Here is a 23109-nt window from a genome sequence, read left to right as displayed (position 1 = left end):
GATTTGGAAGGGCACACCTGTTTATATACGGTCCCACAGTTGACGGTGCATATCAGAAAAAAAACAAGCCATGGGGTCAAAATAATTTTCTGTAGAGCTCAGAGACAGGATTGTGTCGAGGTACAACATCTTGCAGCATGAAAGGTCCCCAAGAACACAGTGTCCTCCATCATTCATAAATGGAATAAGTTTGGAACCACCAAGACTCTTCCAAGAGCTGGCAACCAGGCCAACCTGAGCAATTGGGGAGAGGGGCCTTGGTCAGGGAGGTGACCAAGAACCCGATGGTCACTGACAGAGCTCCAGAGTTCCTCTGTAGAGATGGGAGAACCTTCCAGGAGGATGACCATCTCTGCAGCGCTCCACCAATCAGGCCTTTATGGTAGAGTGGCTAGATGGAATCCACTCTTCCGTAAAAGGCACATGACAGCTCGCTTGTAGTTTGCCAAAAGGCACCTAAAGGACTCACAGAACATGAGAAACAAGATTCTCTGGTCTGATGAAACCAAGATTGAACTCTGGCCTAAATGCCAAACGTCACGTCTGGAGGAAACACGGCACCATACCTACGATGAAGCATGGTGATGGCAGCATCATGCTGTGGGGATGTTTTTCAGTGGCAGGGTAGGGAGACTCGTCAGGATCGAGGGAAAGATGAACGAAGCGAGGTACAGGGGTCCTTGATGAAAACCTGCCCCAGAGTGCTCAGGTTCACCTTCCAACAGGAAAACGAACCTGAGCAAGAGTGGCTTCGGGACAAGCTGCTGAATGTCCCGGACTTGAACCCGATTGAACATCTCTGGAGAGACTTGTAAATGGCTATGCAGCAACGCTCCCCATCCAACCTGACAGCGCTTGAGAGGGTCTGCAGAGAAGAATGGGAGGAACTCCCTAAATACAAGTGTGCCAAGCTTGTATTGTTATCCCCAAAAGACGCGATGCTGTAATCGCTGCCAAATTTGCTTCAACAAAGTCCTGAGTGAAGGGTCTGAATACTTATGTAAATGTAATATTTCAGTTTATTTTTAATAAATTTGCAAACATTTCTTAGTCTGTTTTCGCTTTGTCATTGTAGGGTATTGTCTGTAGCTTGTTTTATTTTTTTATTTTTTTGGGGGGGGGGCGATTTAATCTGTTTTTAAAATAAGGCTGTAACGTAACAAAATGTGGGGGAAATGAAGGGGTCTGACTACTTTCCGAAGGGACTTTATAGTTATAGTCATAGTTCACAATGCACGGGCAGAGTACTGGAAGTAGAGGAGACTCAGCATATAATGTTTATCCCTGAGACGCAATTTGCTCTATAGTAGGAAGTGAAATATATACGAACGACATGGTGTAAAAAAAATTATAATACAATATTAAACAATGTCATACTTGACTGTTCAATTTGTGTACAATATGGATAAATTCTGCTTGATCCGTCAATCATTCAAATCACAATCCATGACTTCATCCCAGTACACCTTTTGATTGGATCATAGCTCGAATCTCTTGATTCCCGATCGTTCGTCTCAGTTTACTTACGCCCCTTTCTCCTTACCACTTGATTTTTGGGCTAGGTTGTGAGTGGAGTTTATTGACAGAGAGAACCAAAGTTTTGTCAGGAACGAAGTCCCATAATGGGGAAACTACAGGTAATTTGCTAGCTTATTATTTTTCCCAACTTTTCCAGGGGGTTTTCTGTTTGCAATTTTGTTCAGCAAGTCTAGCTAGCAAGCTTGACATGTACCCAAGCTACTACATGGTGATCTAGCTAGCGAGCTAACATCTAGCTGGCTGGGTGGCTGTTTGTTTAGCTAGCACAATATGGTTATACCATCATTTATTGTGAGTGTGAACTGTGTTTTACGTCATTGTCGCTTAAATTCACTACCAAAATAGGGCTTATCTTCTGTGAAACTACTCCAACACCAGGATAGCAGTGCTAATGAGATAGCTACGTAGTTCTCGGCCCCCTAGCTACTACGTAGCTAACGTTACTGGGAAAGTATAGGTTGAAAATGGGGATGTTAGTGGGTTAATTACATTTTAATTGCTTTCCAATAGAACGCTATCCATTGCCCCCGATATATTGTGTTCTAAACAATTTGTCAATATTAATTCATTATTTTCAGCTTACGTTTACTAACTGGGATAACCGATTAACACAGCGTTGGACTAAGCTCATTGTTTACATGAAACTTGGCAAAGGTCTGCGTGTCTTGTCCCATGTTGTTGTGATGAGTAAAGGCAGCACAACATGAGGCTACTTGAATTTGGAAGTTTTGTTGTTGCTCAACAGCCTTGTAATTTATGATCCGTTACTTATTTGTAATCGATGTTTTTTTTCTTCTATTGTCTAGTCATCATACCTCCTCACTCATTAGTCTCTTATGACTGTGTGGGTTGCAGGTCGGCCAGGGAAGATATTTAATGTTTGGCCTGCGAGCGTGGTGACTTGGCAGTACAGTAGGCCAGGATGCCAGAGATGACAGAGAACCAGACTCCTGGCCATAAACCACGGTAAGGACAAAACACGGATCCTTCTGACCATTACGTCTATGGGAAGGATCTCTTGGCGTATGTATTGTCAGCGCTTTACCACAGAAACGCATGCATTGTTGTGTGTCTGAAAACAATACCCATATCATTAGCTAACCTCTTCATTTTCTCTTGCAGGAAGAAAAAAAACAAGGAATCTCACAATGCAGGTGAGATGTTGTTTTAGTGTTTTTCTGTAGTTTCTCAGGATTTTGTGGGAATGACTCGCTAAGGTTTTGTTTTGGTCCTTTAGTTGAGAGACAGCGAAAAGAGAAGATCAACGCTGGAATTAACCGTATTGGGGACCTTCTACCCTGTTCCCAGGCACTGAAGCAGGTAGGCCTAATCCATAGACACACACCCACACACACACACACACCTTAGTGTGTTTTTGGACCAAACCATAGAACTTACAGGCTTGGTTTGCTTTTGAAGGAGTAGTATTTATCTTTTGGTCTGAAGCTATTAGTTGGTCTTGTCTGTGAAGATCCTGTTGTTATCCTGCCATCTGTTTTGACTTGTGTTTGTATACATGTAAATCCCATGCTGACATCCTCCCTCTTTAGAGTAAGAACATGATCCTGGACCAGGCCTACCGTTACATAATTGAGCTGCAGAAACAAAATGACGCCATGCTTCTCAAGGGAGGAGACCTAGTACAAGGTGAGATGAGAGTTTGTGACATTTACAGGTATGTTTTGACGGTGCAGAAGTATTTAATTCCTTTGGGTGCGTTTTCCTATGTGTTTGCTTGCATTTGACAGTGTTTGTGTGTACTTGTCTGAATGTTTGAGAGTCCTGTGTTGATGACCACTAGTCCTTGTTGTCTCCTATCTCTGCAGCTGAGGAGATCCGGCGACTGCGGCATCAGCTGGACGAGCTGCGGAAGGAGAGCGGCCATTACATTGAGCTGCTAAAAGCCCACGACATCAACTTCCTGGATGACCCCACTGTCCACTGGAAGGGCAAGTTGCGCTGTGCAAAGGTTGCCAAAGTAGCGCCCACTCACCAGCTCCCCAAAAGAATTATTGTCTACTCCAATGGAAATGTGATACGCCCAGCAGGAAAGGAACCTAGTCCAGCCTCCGATCAGGGGAAGCAACATGCTGAGGCTGTGATTGTTCAGTCATCTTGTGACATTACAGCAGGGCTAAGGGTGAACAGGGTTCTTAAGCACGTCAGCGTCCCTTCCTCTGCCCCTCCGCTCCTCCCCGGGGCAACCCTTGCCCCTACAGTGTCTATACCTGGCATCAGGCTGGTGGAACAGTGTGTAGCAGAGGCACCTTCAGCCCCAAAACTGCCGCCCTCTGTGTCCTACTTCACCCTCCAGGGTCTCTGCCCTCTCCCGACTGTCACCACCGCCTTGCCCCAGCCTGCCAACCCAGCCCCTAGTCTCAACGTCGCAGCCAGTCTGGCCACCCAACTCCCTCTCCAGCCTGTCCCCAGCCTTACAGCCCTTCCCCAGGTTATAACCACCCAGAACGCTGCCAGCAGGACGACTATCCCCAGCAGCTCAACCCTCCTCAGGGCCAGTGCAGCAGGGAGCACACAGACCACCTGGACTACCCTACAGCTGGCTGGGAACACAGTGCAACCTGTCTGCCAGTCTCTCTCCACACAGGAGACTACCACCACTGGGCAGCAGGTGTCTCTATGCCCCATGGGCACTAAACCATCAGTTCAACCCATTCATATTCAAATGAGGCCACAGGTACCCATACAGCTCCAGGCACCCATCACTGCCCATATCCAAGCCCAGCCCTCCATACAGAGGACACCCCAGCTTCGGCCAGCTATCCTTGCCCAGCACCAGCCTCAGCCAGTCATGGCCCCCAAGCCACAGTGTGCCATTCTCCCTCAGTCAGCCATAATTCCCCAGCCTGCTGTGGTAGCCCACTCAGCTATGATGTCACAACCTCAACCTGCTGTACTACAACCGGCAACAGTCCTCCCCCATCCACAGACTGCCCTGATGAATCAGCCCCAGCCCCACCCCCAGACATCTGTGATGCCCCTCCTCCAGACCATGCAAGTATTGCAAGTAAACCCTGCAGGGACAACAGTTGCTGGGGTAACGGCTCCTCAGAACACTAACAACCCGAATGTTGTCATCCTACAGCAGACCAATCCTTGCTCAGCCCAGTCGGTTGTCAGGGAGGACTTAACCAATCAGACGCCTTGCCAGCACATCGTCATCATCCAGGCCTCCAATCAGCCTCCACCTGCTCCTCCTCAGAACCCTCAGGTTGGCATGGTGCCCACTACAGCACCTGTCATGCCCAATCAGATTGTCGCAACCAGCTGCCCAACTTCCACCACTGGGCAACAGATATTTGGGGGTAAACAGTTGGTCCACATTCTACCCCGTCCTGTCCCTCAAACCCAGGCCCCCCCGGTTCCCCCGACCCCTCAGACCATCACTGTGAACGGCCAGGTGTTTTCCCTGCAGCCCATGAAGACCTCGGATAAGTATGGCTCTCAGGGTGGCCAGAGCAGTCTCCAGCTGATCCAGCCCACCACTGTTGAGGAGCCCACCACCAATGTGGCTCTGCACACCCTGGGAGCCCTCAGCAGTCTCAACCAGAGCATCTCACAGGGCATGCCGCCATGCATCTCCACCCAGAGTAACGTTCAGCTGACCCTTGCCCCACCATCCTACTCTATAGTGCCACAACAGCCATCTTCTGTCACGGTTTCAGCAGCTCCACACAGTACCCCTGTCAGTCAGATCTCGATCCCAAGTGTGACTCCACCCAGAACAGGTCTGGCAGTGGGTACAGGGAAGGCCTTGCGGAGACAGCCTGGCACAGCTTCAATGCCCAGAGCTAAGAGAGCCACCACCAAGAGGACCAAGTTGGTTAGGAAGAAGGAGCCGAAACGGGGGCAGACTAGTCGTACTGTCACCATTGCAGCCAAGCCAGTGGCTGTAACAGGGGACCGTCAGGAACAAGAGTCCACTGTGGTTCAGAGAATCCCATCCTCTGCTGCTGGGACAATACAGCCAAAGCCTGGCCCTGTCAGCACCACAGTGAACACATCCTCGGTTAGTAGTATTGAGGCAGCCACACATGGCAGACCTGTGAGTAGTGTTGGCTCTCCACAGTCCACACCTAAAGATGGTAGTGTCAATGCTGCTACACATAGTGGGCCAACTGTCTCCAGTGCATGCACAACACACAGTAGAACCTCTGTGGCAAATGCCACTAGTGTCACTCCGTGTACATCAACAGTCGGTATCAGCTCCACACAGAGTCAACTCATTATCACTAGTGTTGTGAGTCTATCTGCAGTCACCACTATCACGTGTGTAGCAGATACTCCTACAGTCAGTGCTATTGTTTCTTCCCAGAATAAACAACCTGCTGTCGCCCCTAGTGACAGCTCCACTCACCTTAGACCTATAGTCACACAGAACAGACAGCCTGTCACTACTACTGTCAACACTGTGCAAGCTAGATTAGCTGCCACGAATGGCAGTTCTAGACAGAGCAGATCTATGCTGACCAGTGCCTTTTCCACAGAGACTAGATCCACATCTATGGGTGTGACGTCGTCAGCAGCATGTCGACCCTCAGTCAGCACTGTAAGCTCAATAGAAAGTACACCAATGGTGTCTCTCCAGTCCGCTCAACTCACCTCATCAACGGGTCAGACCAAGCCAGCCAACAGCCAGGAGTCTCAGCCTACAACCCAGACCCAGTCCCAGCCTGTGGCTTTTCCCTCAGTCCCCTCCACACCAACCCCCTGCTCCGGTGCACTGTCTTTCTCTTCAACCTCTCTAACAGTTCCCATGACCATGCCATCAGAATACAGGAAGCGGGTCACCTGCAATAGACCCTCGAACCAGCAAATGACCATGCCCATTTCCACCCCCAAACCATCCCATCGTGCTGAGCTGAAAGTGACAGCGGTGTCAGGCAGGGAGAAGGAGCCTCAGGCAGAAGGCCACCCCAGTGCAGCGATGGAGAAAGGGAGTGTGAGGAATAATGCAGCGCCCTCTAGAAAGGACTCCACTCTCCCACAGCAGGTGTACACACTAGACAACGAGGCTCCGGATCAGCCTCAGGCTCCCAGCAGACAGACTGACTCACCCATGTCTGGTGGAGCAGGTGGCGGAATGGGCTTCTCTGTGGCGTCCATGCTTCCTACTGGCCACAGTGTCAGTTCCTCGCCGAGTCATTTTGGACCATTTACTTTTACCACAGAGCAGGCTGATATCCTGGCTATGTTGGAGCAGGACAGTCCTGGGAGGAGGGTGGGGGGCTGCACCATGGACAACCCCACCGGCTCCACAAACAACCCAACGCCTGCATGGGAACCCAAGTCCCAGCAAGCCTCCAGCAGCAAAGAGAGGGGGGCTGGACAACAGACGAAGCTCACCAAACAGATGGAAACTCCAGCGGCTAAACCCCCATCACAGTTGTCTGTCAGGGGCCAGGCTGGAGAAGTAGCAGGCAGTGCAGCCAGCGGAGTCAGACATCCGCAGAACCTCTCCTACTCCCAGTCCCAACCCCAGAGCCAAGCCCAGTCTGGTACTGCCAGCACCCTCAGTGTCAACAACCTGATCCGGCCCAGCTCCCGTCAGCAGCAGGCCTACCCAGGCTCCCCCAGTCTGGCTGGGCAGCAGGGCTCAGTCCCATCCCCTGCGGGGAACTCAGCCCATGTCTCCCAGCCCTCCACCCCTGGCCTTCCTCCCTGCTCGGGCTCAGTCCAACTGAACGAGTACACTCCCCTTAAGAGTGCCCAGATGAGGCCCCAGGTGGGGGTGGGTGAGCCACGACACATCAAGGACGTGTCCAAGCGGCCAGCCCAGGACGATGTGATGCTGTCCAGCAGTAACAAGCGACATAAGGCCTGCCCATCGGCCTCCAACGTGGGCTGCATGGAGGTCAAACCCCTGGACCACAGCCAGATGATGGTACCCCAACTTCCCCCTACCTCCTCATCCATCATGACCAGGATCAACCCTGATGGAGTTGGCACCCTGTTCTCAGGCAACACCTTCATGAGTACGGTGCTTAGACCCACCGAGAGCCACTGTACCCCCCAGCTGCCCGTACAGGAACACAACCAACCAGGTGTGCTCCACCTGCCTCAGGGCCACCCCCAGCATGGTGCACCCCAGCTGGGCCAACACCTCGGGGGGAACCCCTACCTGAAGCAGCAGCAGCAGCAACAGGAGCAGCAGAGGCACCACCTGTACCAGCTCCAGCACCACTTGACCCAGCCTGACCCTGCACAGCTCCACAGCCTCCACCAGAGGGCGCTGCAGCAGGAGCAGCACGTCCAGAAGAAGCGGGTGCTGGTTGGAGGGGGTCATGGCGGCCCTCCTGTGGGCCTGCAACAGAAACAACACCATCTGGAGAAGACTGGAGTTCAACAGCAGCAGCATCATCAACAATCACACCAACAACACCAACAACAGTCTCAACAACAGCACCAACAGCAAACACACCAACAGCAGCAGCACCAACAACAGTCACAACATCAACAGTCTCATCAACAACAGCACCAACAGCAAACACAACAGCAACACCAACAACAAGCCCAGTCACAGCAACATCATCAACAACACCCTCAACAGCAGAGCTCCCACTCCAGACACCAGCACCTCCAGCAGCAACAGATCCAGCAGCAGCAACAGCAGCAGCACTTTGGGTCGCGGCACCAGGAGAAGAGCTGTGAGGGCCAGCCAGGACCAGCAGGACCCAGAGCTCACCACAGCAGCCACCTGGCCCAGCAGGAACACCTCAAGGTACAGGAACTACTGAGGTGGTCTTGAATGATAGCCATAAAATGATAGGATTACATTTACTTTGAGTACGTACTCTTGCTATTCTATGGTAGTATATTGGTGCTATAAATTGTATGCATATGCATGATAAAGCATGTTTTTGTATTTCATGTGTTATCTAATTAAGCAATAAAGCCTGAGGAGGTGTGGTATATGGCTAATATACCACGGCTAAGGGCTGTTCTTATGCACGATGCAACGGGGAGTCCCTGGATACAGCTCTTAGCCATGGTATATTGGCCATGTACCACAAACCCCTGAGGTGCCTTATTGCTATTATAAACTGGTTACCAATGTAATTAGAGCAGTACAAATACATGTTTTGTCATAACCATGGTATACGGTCTGATATACCACAGCTGTCAGCCAATCAGCATTTAGGGCTCAAAACACCCAGTTTATAATATCAAATCATTTATTCTCTCCTATCCCCTCCCTTCAGTCTGGTCAGGACCACAGTACCATGCAGAGGCTGATGAGCTCTAGGAACCTGGAGCAGCAACTGACTTCCCAGCCCAGCAACCCTGCCTCTCGGCCCTCCGACCTGGGCTGTGCCCCCTCGCGCCAGGAGCGCCACCGGGTCTCCAGCTACTCAGCAGAGGCTCTCATTGGGAAGAGTTCCTCCACTGGTGAGCAGCAGCAACAGCAGCGCATGGGGCTCCATCTCCAGGCCACCCGCGGTACTACACAGGAGCAACCAGACCTACGGGGCTACCTGGACACATCCAGAGTGAAGGGCAATGTCGCACATAACCCTCAGAGCAGGCTGCCCCCAGACCACCCTGGTTCTGCAGACGTCCAGAGGATTTCTGAGTGTCCTCCGTTTAAAACGCTGAGCGGTGCTGGAGGGGGGCATCAACTGGGGGGCTTCGAGGTCCAGGTGTCCCGTGGCGGGGACATGACACCTAAATCAGGTCCTTCCTCTCAGAGAGGCCCTCAGGGGCAGCAGGGGGGATTCCGAATGGGACTGGGGCCTCCAGGGGATGGGCGACCCCGTGGTGGGTACAGTGGACCCCATCCTGGGACACAGGGGGTGCATATTGGTGCTCCAGGGCTTCCTCTGGACCAGGAGGGGTGTCAACAGAGCTTCATGCAGAGTCTCCTGGAGCAGACCAACCACCAGAGGGCAGTCCAGTGCTGTCCTCCGGTCAGTATGGAGTACGGCTGTGTGCCTGGCAGCTCTGCAGGGGACATGCAGGCTAAAGCATCCAGCCCCAGTGTTCCTCCCACACAGAAGGCCTCAGCTATGAGGCTTGGGGAGGGCAACAAGGGCCACATCCCTCAGGGTAGTGGTAACATGGGTGCCCACCCAGGGGTACGGGCAGGCCTCCCCCACCCTCCTACCCCCCACAGCAGCTCCGAGCCAGGCCGCACCCCTGCCCCCCCCAGACCCCCCACCTCAGTCAGCCAGCGCTCCCGCCACATCACCCAGGAGGCCCAGAGCGGGAAGCTGAGGCCTGGAGAGCGACCACGGTCAGGCAGCCTGAGACCTGGGAATCCCTTTGAGCCTGACGTCCACCTGCTGGGTCGACCACAGTCAGGGGGTGAGGCACGGCGCAGCAGTATCGTCCGCTTTATGGCAGACAATGCCCAGGTTGCTGGGGACAACAACCTTGTGCCTGACCAACACCTGGCCCAGAACTTTGGCTTCCCCTTCATCCCAGAAGGAGGGATGAATCCCCCTCCTCCTATCAACGCCAACTCTACCTTTATCCCTCCTGTCAGCCAGCCCAACTCCTCACGCCCCTCGGCCCTGCTACCTGTAGAGCCCCAGAACACCTTACCCTCCTTCTACCCCTCCTACCCCTCTGCCGCCCACCCCAGCGACATACCCCTCCAGTACTTCTCCAACCAGATGTTCACCAGCCCCGGCACCGACAAGAGCAGCTCTGCCCCCCTCAACAACCGCTTCGGCTCCATCCTGTCCCCCCCGCGTCCCGTAGGGTTCGCCCAGGCCAGCTTCCCCCTACTCTCAGACATGCCCCCTATGCCCATCAGCAACTCCTCTGGCATTACCCCACACCTGTCCAACTTCAGCCTCACCTCGCTGTTCCCAGAGATCGCCACAGCAATGCAGCCTGATGGTTCTGCGATGCCCATGTCCCCCCTGTTGTCCCTCTCCAACACTTCCTCTGCAGACTCGGGCAAACAGCCCAACCGCCCCGCCCACAACATCAGTCATATCCTAGGGCATGATGGGAGCTCTGCCGTGTAGGTGAGAGGACTTGAGGTGCCAACGTGGTTAGTCAGGAATGTTCTGTCTCCATTCCATTTCAGTGAGAAATGTGTTCAATTGAATTACGTGAAGAAATGTCATGGCCAATTGAATTGACAGGAGTTCCAACTCTTGTGTGTGGATTGAAGCGGTTGTAAGGGCTGCTGATCGGTTCTGTATGTTAGCTGACTTGGTTGGTATCATGTTATTATTCATGGTTAGTGAACCTACTCTCACATTCAAGTGTTTTCTACTTTGACAGCCTGTCAGTTCAATTGATACCTAAACATGGCATCGGATGCCCGAGTTACTGAAGTCATAGCATTTCACTGAGCATTCCCCTCCTATACATCTATGATGGGGGAAATAAAGCTTCTAAACATGTCTGACGTGACGACATATCTGCTTGTAACATGCTATGAAGAGTTTTGTACTTCCATTGACTGTGACGTTAAAATTGCACAACATTCTAAATGTAACTTAATCATGGTGGCTGTACAGAACCCATTTGTGTAAAGCTATTTTGTAAATATATTTCTTATGACAATTGTTAGTAAAATATGTATCTGTACATAAATAAAGTTGATTTATTAACCTTTATTTATTGTTAAACTTGGTTTGTTTCAGAAACAGGATGTCCTCCAGATATCACTAGTTTCCCAATAACAGTACTTTATGTGCCTTCAGTTGAGTGAGGGACAAATCAAAGCAAGCTATCTGAAATGGCTTCTTGCGATTATACCTGCTTTATTTCAATTCCCTACAAACCATTTAACAGGGTTAAAAATTAAACGTGAAAACCAAGGTGATTTCATTATAAGCTTTATTTACATGCAATAGTGCTCCAGCCTGTGTAACCATGACAACAGCTACACACAGATGGATTACAGATTCAGGAACTCCTTCATTTTGATCTCCGATGCCTCACAGGGAAGGCTAATACTGATGCACCAATGTGTGGGGGAAGGATAATATTGACGCAGACGTCAAAGATCCCCTCACAAGGCACAGTCATTTGGAGTAGTGACCAGCAGAAACAGACTGTTATTTCAGTCTCAAATTTAAATCGGCTTGGGTGTGACTGGGTAACAAAACTTCCAGAATCTTCCCCTCCTAAAAATAAATAACTATACAATATATCTCTTTGTACTCTAAACTACTGAAGGCAGAATGATTTTAAGTTGCATACATTTAATACTTTTGATGAAAAATTCATATTTCTTTAGGAAACGGCGGACACTTGTACCATTATGACATCACTGAACAGAAGAGGGAGTATATACAACACGGGGGGTGTATACAATGCATTTTCATTGAACACAGAGGTAGTGCTCCCTCAAAAAGCTTGCTCTCTGTTCCTCTACTGAGCAGCACAACCCTGTCCATTTTTTCTGACATGCGACTATCAGGATCGTATAATAACCAGATGTCTGTTTAAGTTGGAAATAAGGGGAACATAGGAGTTCTACAGGGAATGACTTAAAGCAGACTGGTAGACGTGCTGCTGGTGCCTAGTCAGAGAAACAGTGGCATGCCAGTCAGATGAAACCTTCAACAGAATGCGCTGACTGACTTAAATCAACACCAGGATTAGAATCCCCCTCCTTTCCTCAAGGTGTGCAGACATGAATATACAATCACATAGCAGGATTACATCACAGAAAGTGACATACAGATACATGTATTTTTCAATATGAACATATCCTTATATACAGCATAACAAAACAATGTTTATGTACAAAAGCATAAATATATAAATATCTGTGATACAAAAATAAAGACTTTTGTTTTCTGTTTTTCTGAGTGTTTTTCAAGCATCTGTTGAGTCTGACGTCTCTGTTTCACTCTGGAGTGGAAGTGCATCTTGGGATTCTGGCGTTGTAGCTGTTGATGTTGTCGCCGTGGAGTTCTCCTCCAGTGATAGCAGAGGAGAGGGAGAGCAGGGTAGAAGGTCTACACAGACAGACAGGGGAAGAAAATACATGGTTATTTGACATCTGCAGTGGGCATAAACGCATTCATAGCTGAAGTGTGAGGTGAATGCATAAGTTTTCCTAATGTTAAAGTTTTGAGAGAACAGACACGTACCTAGATTGATGTCCCCATTGTGAAAATGGGCATTGCCCGTCAGCTCCTGAGTGCTGATTGGCTGTTCAGAGGTGTTGAGGAGCTGGAGGGTGGAGTCATCGGGCAGACAGCAGTCCTCACCGTCTCCAGGCTCACTGAGAGGGAGAGAGAGATGTTTGGGTGAGAATGATTATATATACACATGTAAACCCAACAGGTGGCTTTTTGACTTTAGGCCGTCATTGTAAATAAGAATTTGTTCTTAACTGATTTGCCTAGCTAAATAAAGGTTACATAAATACATACAATTAAAATAAACACAGATGGACTGAAAAACTATCTGGATGACTGACAAATTGAAGATATGTGAGAACAGTCCTGTGCCTACCTGTTAGAGTAGTGGTAGCCTGGGGCGTGTCCATTTGACATGGTCTGTGCTAGCAGCGTGTCACACTCCATATCATACTCCACATCCTCCTGCAATAGGAACAAGAGACATCTGTTAGACTTCTGTTACACATGAAAAACAAATTAATAAGGTGCCCAAAACTAATACACTCCCAACAGAGATTTATTGGGCAGATGCACAAGACATGACCTTGACATGTTGACATGTTTGGAACTCACCTGGCGTAGTCCTGGCAGACGGTGTGTGGGGTAATGGTGTTTCCCATTGGGCGTGCACTCTCTGTTAGGGGGGTAGATGGCATGCGGTGGGGGCAAATGGGGGTCCAGCGGGCAGTGGCCAACCAGAGCCAGGCCCTGCAGAGGCACCATGGTATACTGGCATGAGGAGACAGGGTGTGCCACGGCTGGGAAACACAGGTCTGATGTTTGCTCTGGAGAGGAGAAAACACAATCACTGTTGTTAGATATGGACAAGACTGACACGCGACAAGAATGTGGATATGAGAGAAGAATTGAGGGAATTATGAATTACTAGTCAATTCAAAATTGCAGATTGGTCAATTCAGATGGACAACTGTTCATCACAACAATTGTGATGACTAAGGGCTCTACTCAATCTGTAGCGCTGAAGAGCCACTTTATAGCTCAATTGACAATTAAAGGCGATGTTCCCGTGGTCGCTGAGACCGAATTCACAGTAAACGCTGCATATGACGGCTCAATCAGAAATGATCTTTACATTTAAATGCTGATCTTCCGCAATACATTGGCGATACGGATTGAATCCAGCCCAAAATTGTAATTGATCCAACAACTACAACCACTGCCCTCCCATTATCATCATCATCATAACTACTAACTCTGTTTGGCCCAGGCTCTCCACAGGCAGAAGGGGATGAAGGCTACAATGATGAAGACGAGGGCCCCCAGGACCACACCCACTATGAGGTAGGGGAGGTCGCTGGGGCGGGGCACAGGCCCCCCGGGGTGCTCTGGTCTCTGGGATGACGCCTCCGATGGAGAGGGCCGCTGGTTCAGTCGAGCTGGGGGTAGAGAGGGGTTTGTTTACTTGATATTACAACATGTATTACAGTCAGGCTATCAAATTAATGATATGAAGAATTATACTTTTGTTGTTTATTGGATAGGATAGCAAGAGAGACAAGTTAGAGGAGGCTGGTGGGAGGAGCTGTAGGAGGACGGGCTCATTGTAATGGCTGGAACTGAATTGATGGAACGGAGTCAAATATGGTTTCCATGTGTTTGATACTGTTCCATTTATGTCATTCCAGCCATTACAATGAGCCCGTTCTCCTACAGCTCCTCCCACCAGCCTCCTCTGGCTGCAGCAGTATGTGTGTTCTGGAGGCTTAGACTGCTGGACCACCCTAGCCACGTATGATGTTTTTTAACCAGCATGCTATAGTGTTCCTCGCCTCACCTCGACCCCCCTCAAAAAATTAAATCTATAAAACTTGACACATGCCTGTGATGTGTGGTTGTCCCACCTGGCTGTCTTAAGATGAATGTAAGTCTCTCTGGATAAGAGCGTCTGCTAAATGACTAAATGTTAATGTAAACATAAGTCTCTCTGCTTAATGACTAAATGTTAATATAAATGTAAGTCTCTACTAAATGACTAAATGTTAATGTAAACATAAGTCTCTCTGCTTAATGACTAAAAGTTAATATAAATGTAAGTCTCTACTAAATAACTAAATGTTAATGTAAACATAAGTCTCTCTGCTTAATGATTAAATGTTAATATAAATGTAAGTCTCTACTAAATGACTAAATGTTAATATAAATGTAAGTCTCTACTAAATGACTAAATGTTAATATAAATGTAAGTCTCTCTGCTAAATTACTAAATGTTCATATAAATGTAAGTCTCTACTAAATGACTAAATGTTAATATAAATGTAAGTCTCTCTGCTAATGACTAAATGTTCATATAAATGTAAGTATCTCTGCTATATGACTAAATGTTAATATAAATGTAAGTCTCTACTAAATGACTAAATGTTAATATAAATGTAAGTCTCTACTAAATGACTAAATGTTAATATAAATGTAAGTCTCTACTAAATGACTAAATGTTAATATAAATGTAAGTCTCTGTGAATAAGAGCATCTGCTAAATGACTAAATGTTAATATAAATGTAAGTCTCTACTAAATGACTAAATGTTAATATAAATGTAAGTCTCTACTAAATGACTAAATGTTAATATAAATGTAAGTCTCTCTGCTAATGACTAAATGTTAATATAAATGTAAGTCTCTACTAAATGACTAAATGTTAATATAAATGTAAGTCTCTACTAAATGACTAAATGTTAATATAAATGTAAGTCTCTACTAAATGACTAAATGTTAATATAAATGTAAGTCTCTGCTAAATGACTAAATGTAAATATAAATGTAAGTCTCTACTAAATGACTAAATGTTAATATAAATGTAAGTCTCTCTGCTAAATTACTAAATGTTAATATAAATGTAAGTCTCTACTAAATGACTAAATGTTAATATAAATGTAAGTCTCTCTGCTAATGACTAAATGTTCATATAAATGTAAGTATCTCTGCTATATGACTAAATGTTAATATAAATGTAAGTATCTACTAAATGACTAAATGTTAATATAAATGTAAGTCTCTGTGAATAAGAGCATCTGCTAAATGACTAAATGTTAATATAAATGTAAGTCTCTACTAAATGACTAAATGTTAATATAAATGTAAGTCTCTACTAAATGACTAAATGTTAATATAAATGTAAGTCTCTCTGCTAATGACTAAATGTTAATATAAATGTAAGTCTCTACTAAATGACTAAATGTTAATATAAATGTAAGTCTCTACTAAATGACTAAATGTTAATATAAATGTAAGTCTCTACTAAATGACTAAATGTTAATATAAATGTAAGTCTCTGCTAAATGACTAAATGTAAATATAAATGTAAGTCTCTACTAAATGACTAAATGTTAATATAAATGTAAGTCTCTCTGCTAAATTACTAAATGTTAATATAAATGTAAGTCTCTACTAAATGACTAAATGTTAATATAAATGTAAGTCTCTGCTAAATGACTAAATGTAAATATAAATGTAAGTCTCTACTAAATGACTAAATGTTAATATAAATGTAAGTCTCTCTGCTAAATGACTAAATGTTAATATAAATGTAAGTCTCTACTAAATGACTAAATGTTAATATAAATGTAAGTCTCTGCTAAATGACTAAATGTTAATATAAATGTAAGTCTCTACTAAATGACTAAATGTTAATATAAATGTAAGTCTCTCTGCTAAATGACTAAATGTTAATATAAATGTAAGTCTCTCTGCTAAATGACTAAATGTTAATATAAATGTAAGTCTCTCTGCTAAATGACTAAAATGTTAATATAAATGTAAGTCTCTCTGCTTAATGACTAAATGTTAATATAAATGTAAGTCTCTACTAAATGACTAAATGTTAATATAAATGTAAGTCTCTCTGCTAAATGACTAAATGTTAATATAAATGTAAGTCTCTCTGCTAAATGACTAAATGTTAATATAAATGTAAGTCTCTCTGCTAAATGACTAAAATGTTAATATAAATGTAAGTCTCTCTGCTTAATGACTAAAATGTTAATATAAATGTAAGTCTCTCTGCTTAATGACTAAATAATATAACTGTAAGCGTGTGTCACCAAGATGACTATGAGATCTATGAGATCTGCTCACCTTTAGTTTCTAAGATAACCACGTTGCCAAACTCGCTCTCTCCCCCCTCGTTGAAGCTCTGCATCTTGATGTCGTAGGCCGTCTCAGGCTGCAGGTCAGTGATAGAGTGCCAGTAACGGTCACCCTCCACCACGTCCTTCTTATAGTCACTGTCGTTGTCACTGTCTGTCGGCCGGTAGAAGATGTAGAAACCGTAGACAGGGGTGTTGTTGACGGCAGTGTACTGTGGAGAGAAAGAATATGAACGGTTTAATGTTAGCATAACAACAGTAACAAGAGTTATAGCCATACTTATATCACGATAACACACACACACACACACACACACACACACACACAGCTCCACTCACCGTCCATTTTAGGATGATGGTGGTCTCGTTGATAGCTTCATTATAAGTGATGTAGGGTCCGTCTACAGGGCGTTCGTTGGGCCTGCCACCCCCCACCACCGTGTAGGCCTTAGAGGGGGCACTGGGGGGGCTGGCGCCAATCACATTTACCGCCAACACACGGAACTTATAGGACATGCCTACAGGGAAACAGAAAGCCCACGCGGGTTAAACTAACTAAACACCAGTTACACAGCCTCTCTGTTTCTCCATTCACACTAATGGTTACCATCTGGTCACCATGTTGATTACAGTCATTATTAAAATAGCTAGGATTATGATGATGACTGATAGTGTAATGTCCATGATAATGAGAGTCATGCTAATGATGATGACGCCATTTGTCATAATGAGGAATAACATTATGATGGGAACGACGATGATGATGGTGATGAAGCTCACCTTTCTCCAGGCCAGTGATCTCCACAGACAGTCGCTGGGGGGGGATGTTAGTGACGGCCTCCTCCCACTCCCCACCTCCCTTCCCCTTCAGCTTCTTAAACTCCACTCTGAAAGACTGGATGGGGAAACCACGGTTACCGCGGGGGATCCATGTCACGTACGCAGATGTCTCAGTCGCCATGGAGATGGTGGGCTTATCAGGGGCCTCAGGAGCTGTGGGAAAGTGATAGGGGTTAAACGGACATCAAATCTAATATTGTTCCCATATTAAGGCACACAAGGACAGACACTCTCAGAAACACAAAAGCCCAAACATGAACAGACACGAACAGGTACAGTAACAAACTTACAAAGACTTACTGTGAGCTCATCCTTGGGTGTTAAAAGTGAAAGAGAGATCAAGACAGGTCACATGTTAGTACAGAGTAGAAAGGTGGGGGGGTTAACAGCTAGTCAAACAGCTTGATAAGGGCTCGGTCAGGACGTTAGAGATCTAACTGTGTGGCATCTATGGAACAACCACACTGGTTAGTTAGAGTGACAGTAGGTGAGGGGCAGGGGACTTACGAGAGAGGCGAGGTGATGGTACTGGAGGAGTTTTAGGGAGCTCGTTCTGACCTCCTGGACCCCTACGACCTGTTGGCATGGAAAAAACAAGAGGCGTTTGCAAAAAGACACAAATACGGTAGTGGGATATATGATAATCATTGTGATGATAGATAAATGAATGGATGTACCTTTGCCTGTCCTGAAGGTCATCATGGCGGGTTGTCCCAGGCCAGCACAGTTCTTAGCAGACATCTCTACCTCGTACAGACTGGCTGGCTGCAGCTTGGCCAGGGTCAGCTTGTGGAGAAACCCAGAGATACTGCTGCTGGTCCACTCACCTGGAGGGTCCTCTATCTGTGTGTGTGTGTGTGTGTGTGTGTGTGTGTGTGTGTGTGTGTGAGAGAGAGAAAGATCAGTCAGTGTGTGAGGATGATGTGAGAATGAGTCATGTCTGTAGTTGTAGACAAATATCAATCTACACTGAATGAGTGTAACATTGTGTGTAGAATATGTGTGTGTCCATGAGTTAACTAGCCTGTACCTTTCTGTACTTGACGATGTACTCCATCACAGGAGAGCCTCCATCGTGGCGAGGTTTCCAGGTCAGATCATAGAAGTCAGCCTTGACGGTCCTGGGCTGGCTGAGGATGACAGGGGCCTCTGCCACAGAGATCTGCCCAGTCAGCTCAGAGCAGTCCAGGGTCAGCACGCTACCCGTGGCCCCGGGCTTCACTGGGACCTGCTCCCGCAGCACCTTGTCTGGGCTCAGTGGACGCAGGATGGAGGGCAGCTTCCCTGGCCGAGACGGAACACCGGTTGGTAAGGTGACCAGCCTGGCGGCAGCCTGCGAGCTACCCACACCATTCTCAGCCATGCACTGGTACAAGCCGTTGTCCTGCGGGCCCACGTTGATGACACGCAGCACGCGGGCAGACAGGCGGTGGCGTGGTGACGAGGCCAGGGGGCGGGCGTTGTGGAGCCATACCACAGAGGGGGTGGGTTTACCCCTGGCCAGGCAGCTGAAGCGCACACTCTCCCCCCACGACACCTCCTGCTGCTGGAGCTCCATGGTTACTTGGGGAGGCTCTGCAGAGAGAGAATAGAGAGGGAGAGTTAGTCTGTGTGTGTGTCAGTGAGCGAGTACACTGTAAGGTAATGTCTAGCATATAAGCTTGAGTAACGGTTGATTGTGAGTGATGGTTGGTTGTGAGTGATGGCTGGTTGTGTGGGAGTGAGCTTGATTAAGTATGTCTGTATCGGTGTGCGTGCCAGCATGTGTATGTGTGTGTGTGTGTGTGGGGCTGTGCCGTGCGGAGACAGGCCAGTCAGTTGATGGTTGGCTGGTCGTGACAAGCCAGAGCTCATTAACGCTACAGCAGCACACACTTTAATTAGGGGCTGCTGCTGAGAGGAGACTCACTGGAAAAACAGTCATCCATAACTGAGTCCTGCTCTATAAAGTCCTCCACACACACTCTAAAATAACCCTCTATACTATATATATACCAACAGGGCTCTGCCAAGCTCACACACACACACACACACACCTCTCGCTCCACCAAACGTGAGTCAGTCTAATCATCAAGTCTATGATGCAGACAAAACCAGAAAATCCCCTAAAATGGAGCAACTCCATAAGTTTCAAATCCTTTCAGAACTCTTAATTTTGTACCCATCATACAGGAAGGAGTGTTAGCACAGTGTTTCTCCAACCTCTCCCCCGGGATTTCCAGCCGTTCCATGTATTTCATCTATTCCACAGCTAGCACACCTGATTCAACTTGTCAACTAATCATCAAGCCCTTGACTAGGTGAACCAGGTGAGCTAGTTCAGAGTTAAAACAAAATGGTGAAATGTCTGTCGGTCCCCGATGAGAAGTTAGAAGACCACTGTTTTAGAGGAACAGAAACATACATAACACCTCATCCTAGTATCATCCTACTGAACCCATATCATCCTACTGAACCCCTCCTAGTATTATCCTACTCAACCCAACCTAGTATCATCCTACTTAACCCATATCATCCTACTGAACCCCTCCTAGTATTATCCTACTCAACCCATCCTAGTATCCTCCTACTCAACCCATATCATCCTACTGAACCATCCTAGTATCATCCTACTGAACCCATATCATCCTACTGAACCCATCCTAGTATTATCCTACTCAACCCATCCTAGTATCATCCTACTGAACCCATATCATCCTACTGAACCCCTCCTAGTATTACCCTACTCAACCATCCTAGTATCATCCTACTGAACCCATATCATCCTACTGAACCCCTCCTAGTATTATCCTACTCAACCCATCCTAGTATCATCCTACTGAACCCCTCCTAGTATTATCCTACTCAACCCATCCTAGTATCATCCTACTGAACCCATATCATCCTACTGAACCATCCTAGTATCATCCTACTGAACACAACCTAGTATCATCCTACTGAACCTATATCATCCTACTGGACCACTCCTAGTATTATCCTACTCAACCCATCCTAGTATCATCCTATTGAACCCATATCATCCTACTGAACCCCTCATAGTATCATCCTACTGAACCCATATCATCCTACTGAACCCCTCCTAGTATCATCCTACTGAACCCCTCTTAGTATCATCCTACTGAACCCAATCTAGTATCATCCTACTGAACCCATATCATCCTACTGAACCCCCCTAGTATTATCCTACTCAACCCATCCTAGTATCATCCTACTGAACCCACATCTTCCTACTGAACCCTTCCTAGTATTATCCTACTCAACCCATCCTAGTATCATCCTACCTGAACCCATATCATCCTACTGAACCCCTCCTAGTATCATCCTACTGAACCCATATCTTCCTACTGAATCCCTCCTAGTATCATCCTACTGAACCCAATCTAGTATCATCCTACTGAACCCATATCATCCTTCTGAACCCCCCTAGTATTATCCTACTCAACCCATCCTAGCATCATCCTACTGAACCCACATCTTCCTACTGAACCCCTCCTAGTATTATCCTACTCAACCCATCCTAGTATCATCCTACTGAACCCATATCATCCTACTGAACCCCTCCTAGTATTATCCTACTCAACCCCTCCCAGTATCATCCTACTGAACCCCTCCTAGTATCATCCTACTCAACCCCTCCTAGTATCATCCTACTCAACCCCTCCTAGTATCATCCTACTCAACCCATCCTAGTACCATCCTACTCAACCCCTCCTAGTATCATCCTACTGAACCCAACCTAGTATCATCCTACTGAACCCATATCATCCTACTGAACCCCCCTAGTATTATCCGACTCAACCCATCATAGTATCTTCCTACTGAACCCACATCTTCCTACTGAACCCCTCCTAGTATTATCCTACTCAACCCATCCTAGTATCATCCTACTGAACCCATATCATCCTACTGAACCCCTCATAGTATTATCCTACTCAACCCCTCCTAGTATCATCCTACTCAAACCATCCTAGTACCATCCTACTGAACCCCTCCTAGTATCATCTTACTGTACCCATATCATCCTACTGAACCCCTCCTAGTATTATCCTACTCAACCCATAAGTGAGGACCAAAGTTTGGGGATATATATATTTTTTTACACTCACAGGTTGGCACTACTCACCGAACACCTGCACGTTGTAGAGCACAGTAGCGGCGCTCTCTGATCCGATGCCGTTGTCAGCGTGACACTTGTACGTCCCTGAGTCGCCCTCGCCCGCTGCGTCGATCAGCAGGTTGCTGAGCAGGAAGCGCGTGTTGTTATGGAAACGCAGGTCCTGACCGTCCTTGGCCCATGTAACCTGCGGGGTCGGGATGCCGCTGGCCACACACTCCAGGACCAGACGCTGTCCCTTAGTGACCATGATGGTGCGAGACACTGGGGGGTAGATGATACGGGCCGCCTCCGACGTCGAACCTAGAGAGAGAGATGGAAGGAGGGGGAGAGGAACTGTGTTTATGCAATGGGTTGTTTTTCAGTAAAGCATCTCACTGGCCTTGTTATAATCTTATTAAGAGGTATTTGAAAGTTACAAATCACATTACTTAGAAACAAATCAAATTAGCTAATAAAATGACTCAATTTGCCTGGGGGGTTTCTATGCTAACATATGGAATTGTTTTAAAGTGGTCATACCAAGGATCATTTATCTATTTGATTTAGAATGTTAAGACCTCTTAAGGTATCACATTTATTTATTTATTATTATTGCTATTAGCCAATAGAAACACACTGAATAGCAGATTCACTACATGGAGCCACAGATAGTAAGAGATTGTTCTTTAGTGTCTGTCAGATATCTTAGAGATAAAAGACAGATCAGGAAATTATATATATATTTTTTACATGTATTTATCCCCTTATTTTAGGTACTAAACTATCTCAATATACAGTACCAGTCAAAAGTTTGGACACAGCTACTAAGGGTTTTTCTTTATTTTTACTATTTTCTACATTATAGAATAATAGTGGCGACATCAAAACTATGTAGGCCAAGAATTAAATGATCTAAATGACTTTGTCAATTAGACATTTACAGAGGTAGGTGTGTATGCTGTATCTTTGACGCTATCATGTTCATGGTCAGTGTTTGGTCAGTATTTAGTCGTGTTTGGTCAGTGTTTGGTCAGCGTTTGGTCGTGTTTGGTCAGTGTTTGGTCAGCGTTTGGTCAGTGTTTGGTCAGTGTTTAGTCGTGTTTGGTCAGTGTTTAGTCGTGTTTGGTCGTGTTTGGTCGTGTTTGGTCAGTGTTTGGTCGTGTTTAGTCAGTGTTTGGTCAGTGTTTGGTCGTGTTTAGTCAGTGTTTGGTCAGTGTTTGGTCAGTGTTTGGTCAGTGTTTGGTCGTGTTTGGTCATGTTTAGTCGTGTTTAGTCGTGTTTGGTCAGTGTTTAGTCGTGTTTGGTCAGTGTTTGGTAGTGTTTAGTCGTGTTTGGTCGTGTTTAGTCGTGTTTGGTCAGTGTTTAGTCGTGTTTGGTCAGTGTTTAGTCGTGTTTGGTCGTGTTTAGTCAGTGTTTGG

General features: G+C 46.6%; 2 protein-coding genes across 4 annotated transcripts in view; one reads left to right on the top strand and one right to left on the bottom strand.

Annotated features, from left to right (window-relative positions):
- Window positions 1-1358: 1358 nt before the first annotated feature.
- Window positions 1359-11132, top strand: LOC110535357 (basic helix-loop-helix domain-containing protein USF3). Of its 3 annotated transcripts, none has more exons than XM_021620304.2 (7): window positions 1359-1637; window positions 2395-2505; window positions 2662-2693; window positions 2777-2859; window positions 3090-3186; window positions 3366-8278; window positions 8760-11132. In XM_021620304.2, exons 2-7 carry the CDS (start codon window positions 2462-2464, stop codon window positions 10530-10532), a joined length of 6942 nt encoding a protein of 2313 aa, XP_021475979.2. In that variant the 5' UTR covers window positions 1359-1637; window positions 2395-2461; the 3' UTR covers window positions 10533-11132. The 3 variants fall into 3 exon arrangements, with proteins under 3 accessions (XP_021475979.2, XP_021475980.2, XP_036790908.1); XM_021620305.2 differs by having other exon boundaries at window positions 2346-2505; XM_036935013.1 differs by lacking the exon at window positions 1359-1637 and adding an exon at window positions 1813-1830.
- Window positions 11133-11337: 205 nt separating this feature from the next.
- Window positions 11338-23109, bottom strand: part of boc (BOC cell adhesion associated, oncogene regulated) — a 53366-nt gene continuing 41594 nt past the window's right edge. Inside the window, exons 6-17 of the mRNA XM_036935014.1 lie at window positions 21719-22012; window positions 18626-19170; window positions 18273-18438; window positions 18103-18171; window positions 17536-17748; window positions 17095-17273; window positions 16745-16967; window positions 13868-14050; window positions 13227-13438; window positions 12988-13076; window positions 12621-12754; window positions 11338-12485 (exon numbers count right to left, since the gene is read on the bottom strand). Coding sequence (XP_036790909.1) covers window positions 12343-12485; window positions 12621-12754; window positions 12988-13076; window positions 13227-13438; window positions 13868-14050; window positions 16745-16967; window positions 17095-17273; window positions 17536-17748; window positions 18103-18171; window positions 18273-18438; window positions 18626-19170; window positions 21719-22012 — 2450 coding nt within the window. The 3' untranslated portion in view covers window positions 11338-12342. The remainder of the gene's footprint in view (window positions 12486-12620; window positions 12755-12987; window positions 13077-13226; window positions 13439-13867; window positions 14051-16744; window positions 16968-17094; window positions 17274-17535; window positions 17749-18102; window positions 18172-18272; window positions 18439-18625; window positions 19171-21718; window positions 22013-23109) is intronic.

The sequence above is a fragment of the Oncorhynchus mykiss genome, chromosome 11 (assembly GCF_013265735.2).
Source record: "Oncorhynchus mykiss isolate Arlee chromosome 11, USDA_OmykA_1.1, whole genome shotgun sequence".
NCBI classification, from domain to species: Eukaryota; Metazoa; Chordata; class Actinopteri; order Salmoniformes; family Salmonidae; genus Oncorhynchus; species Oncorhynchus mykiss.
Note: the sequence above shows the minus strand (reverse complement) of the source record. Positions and strands in the feature narration are given on the sequence as shown.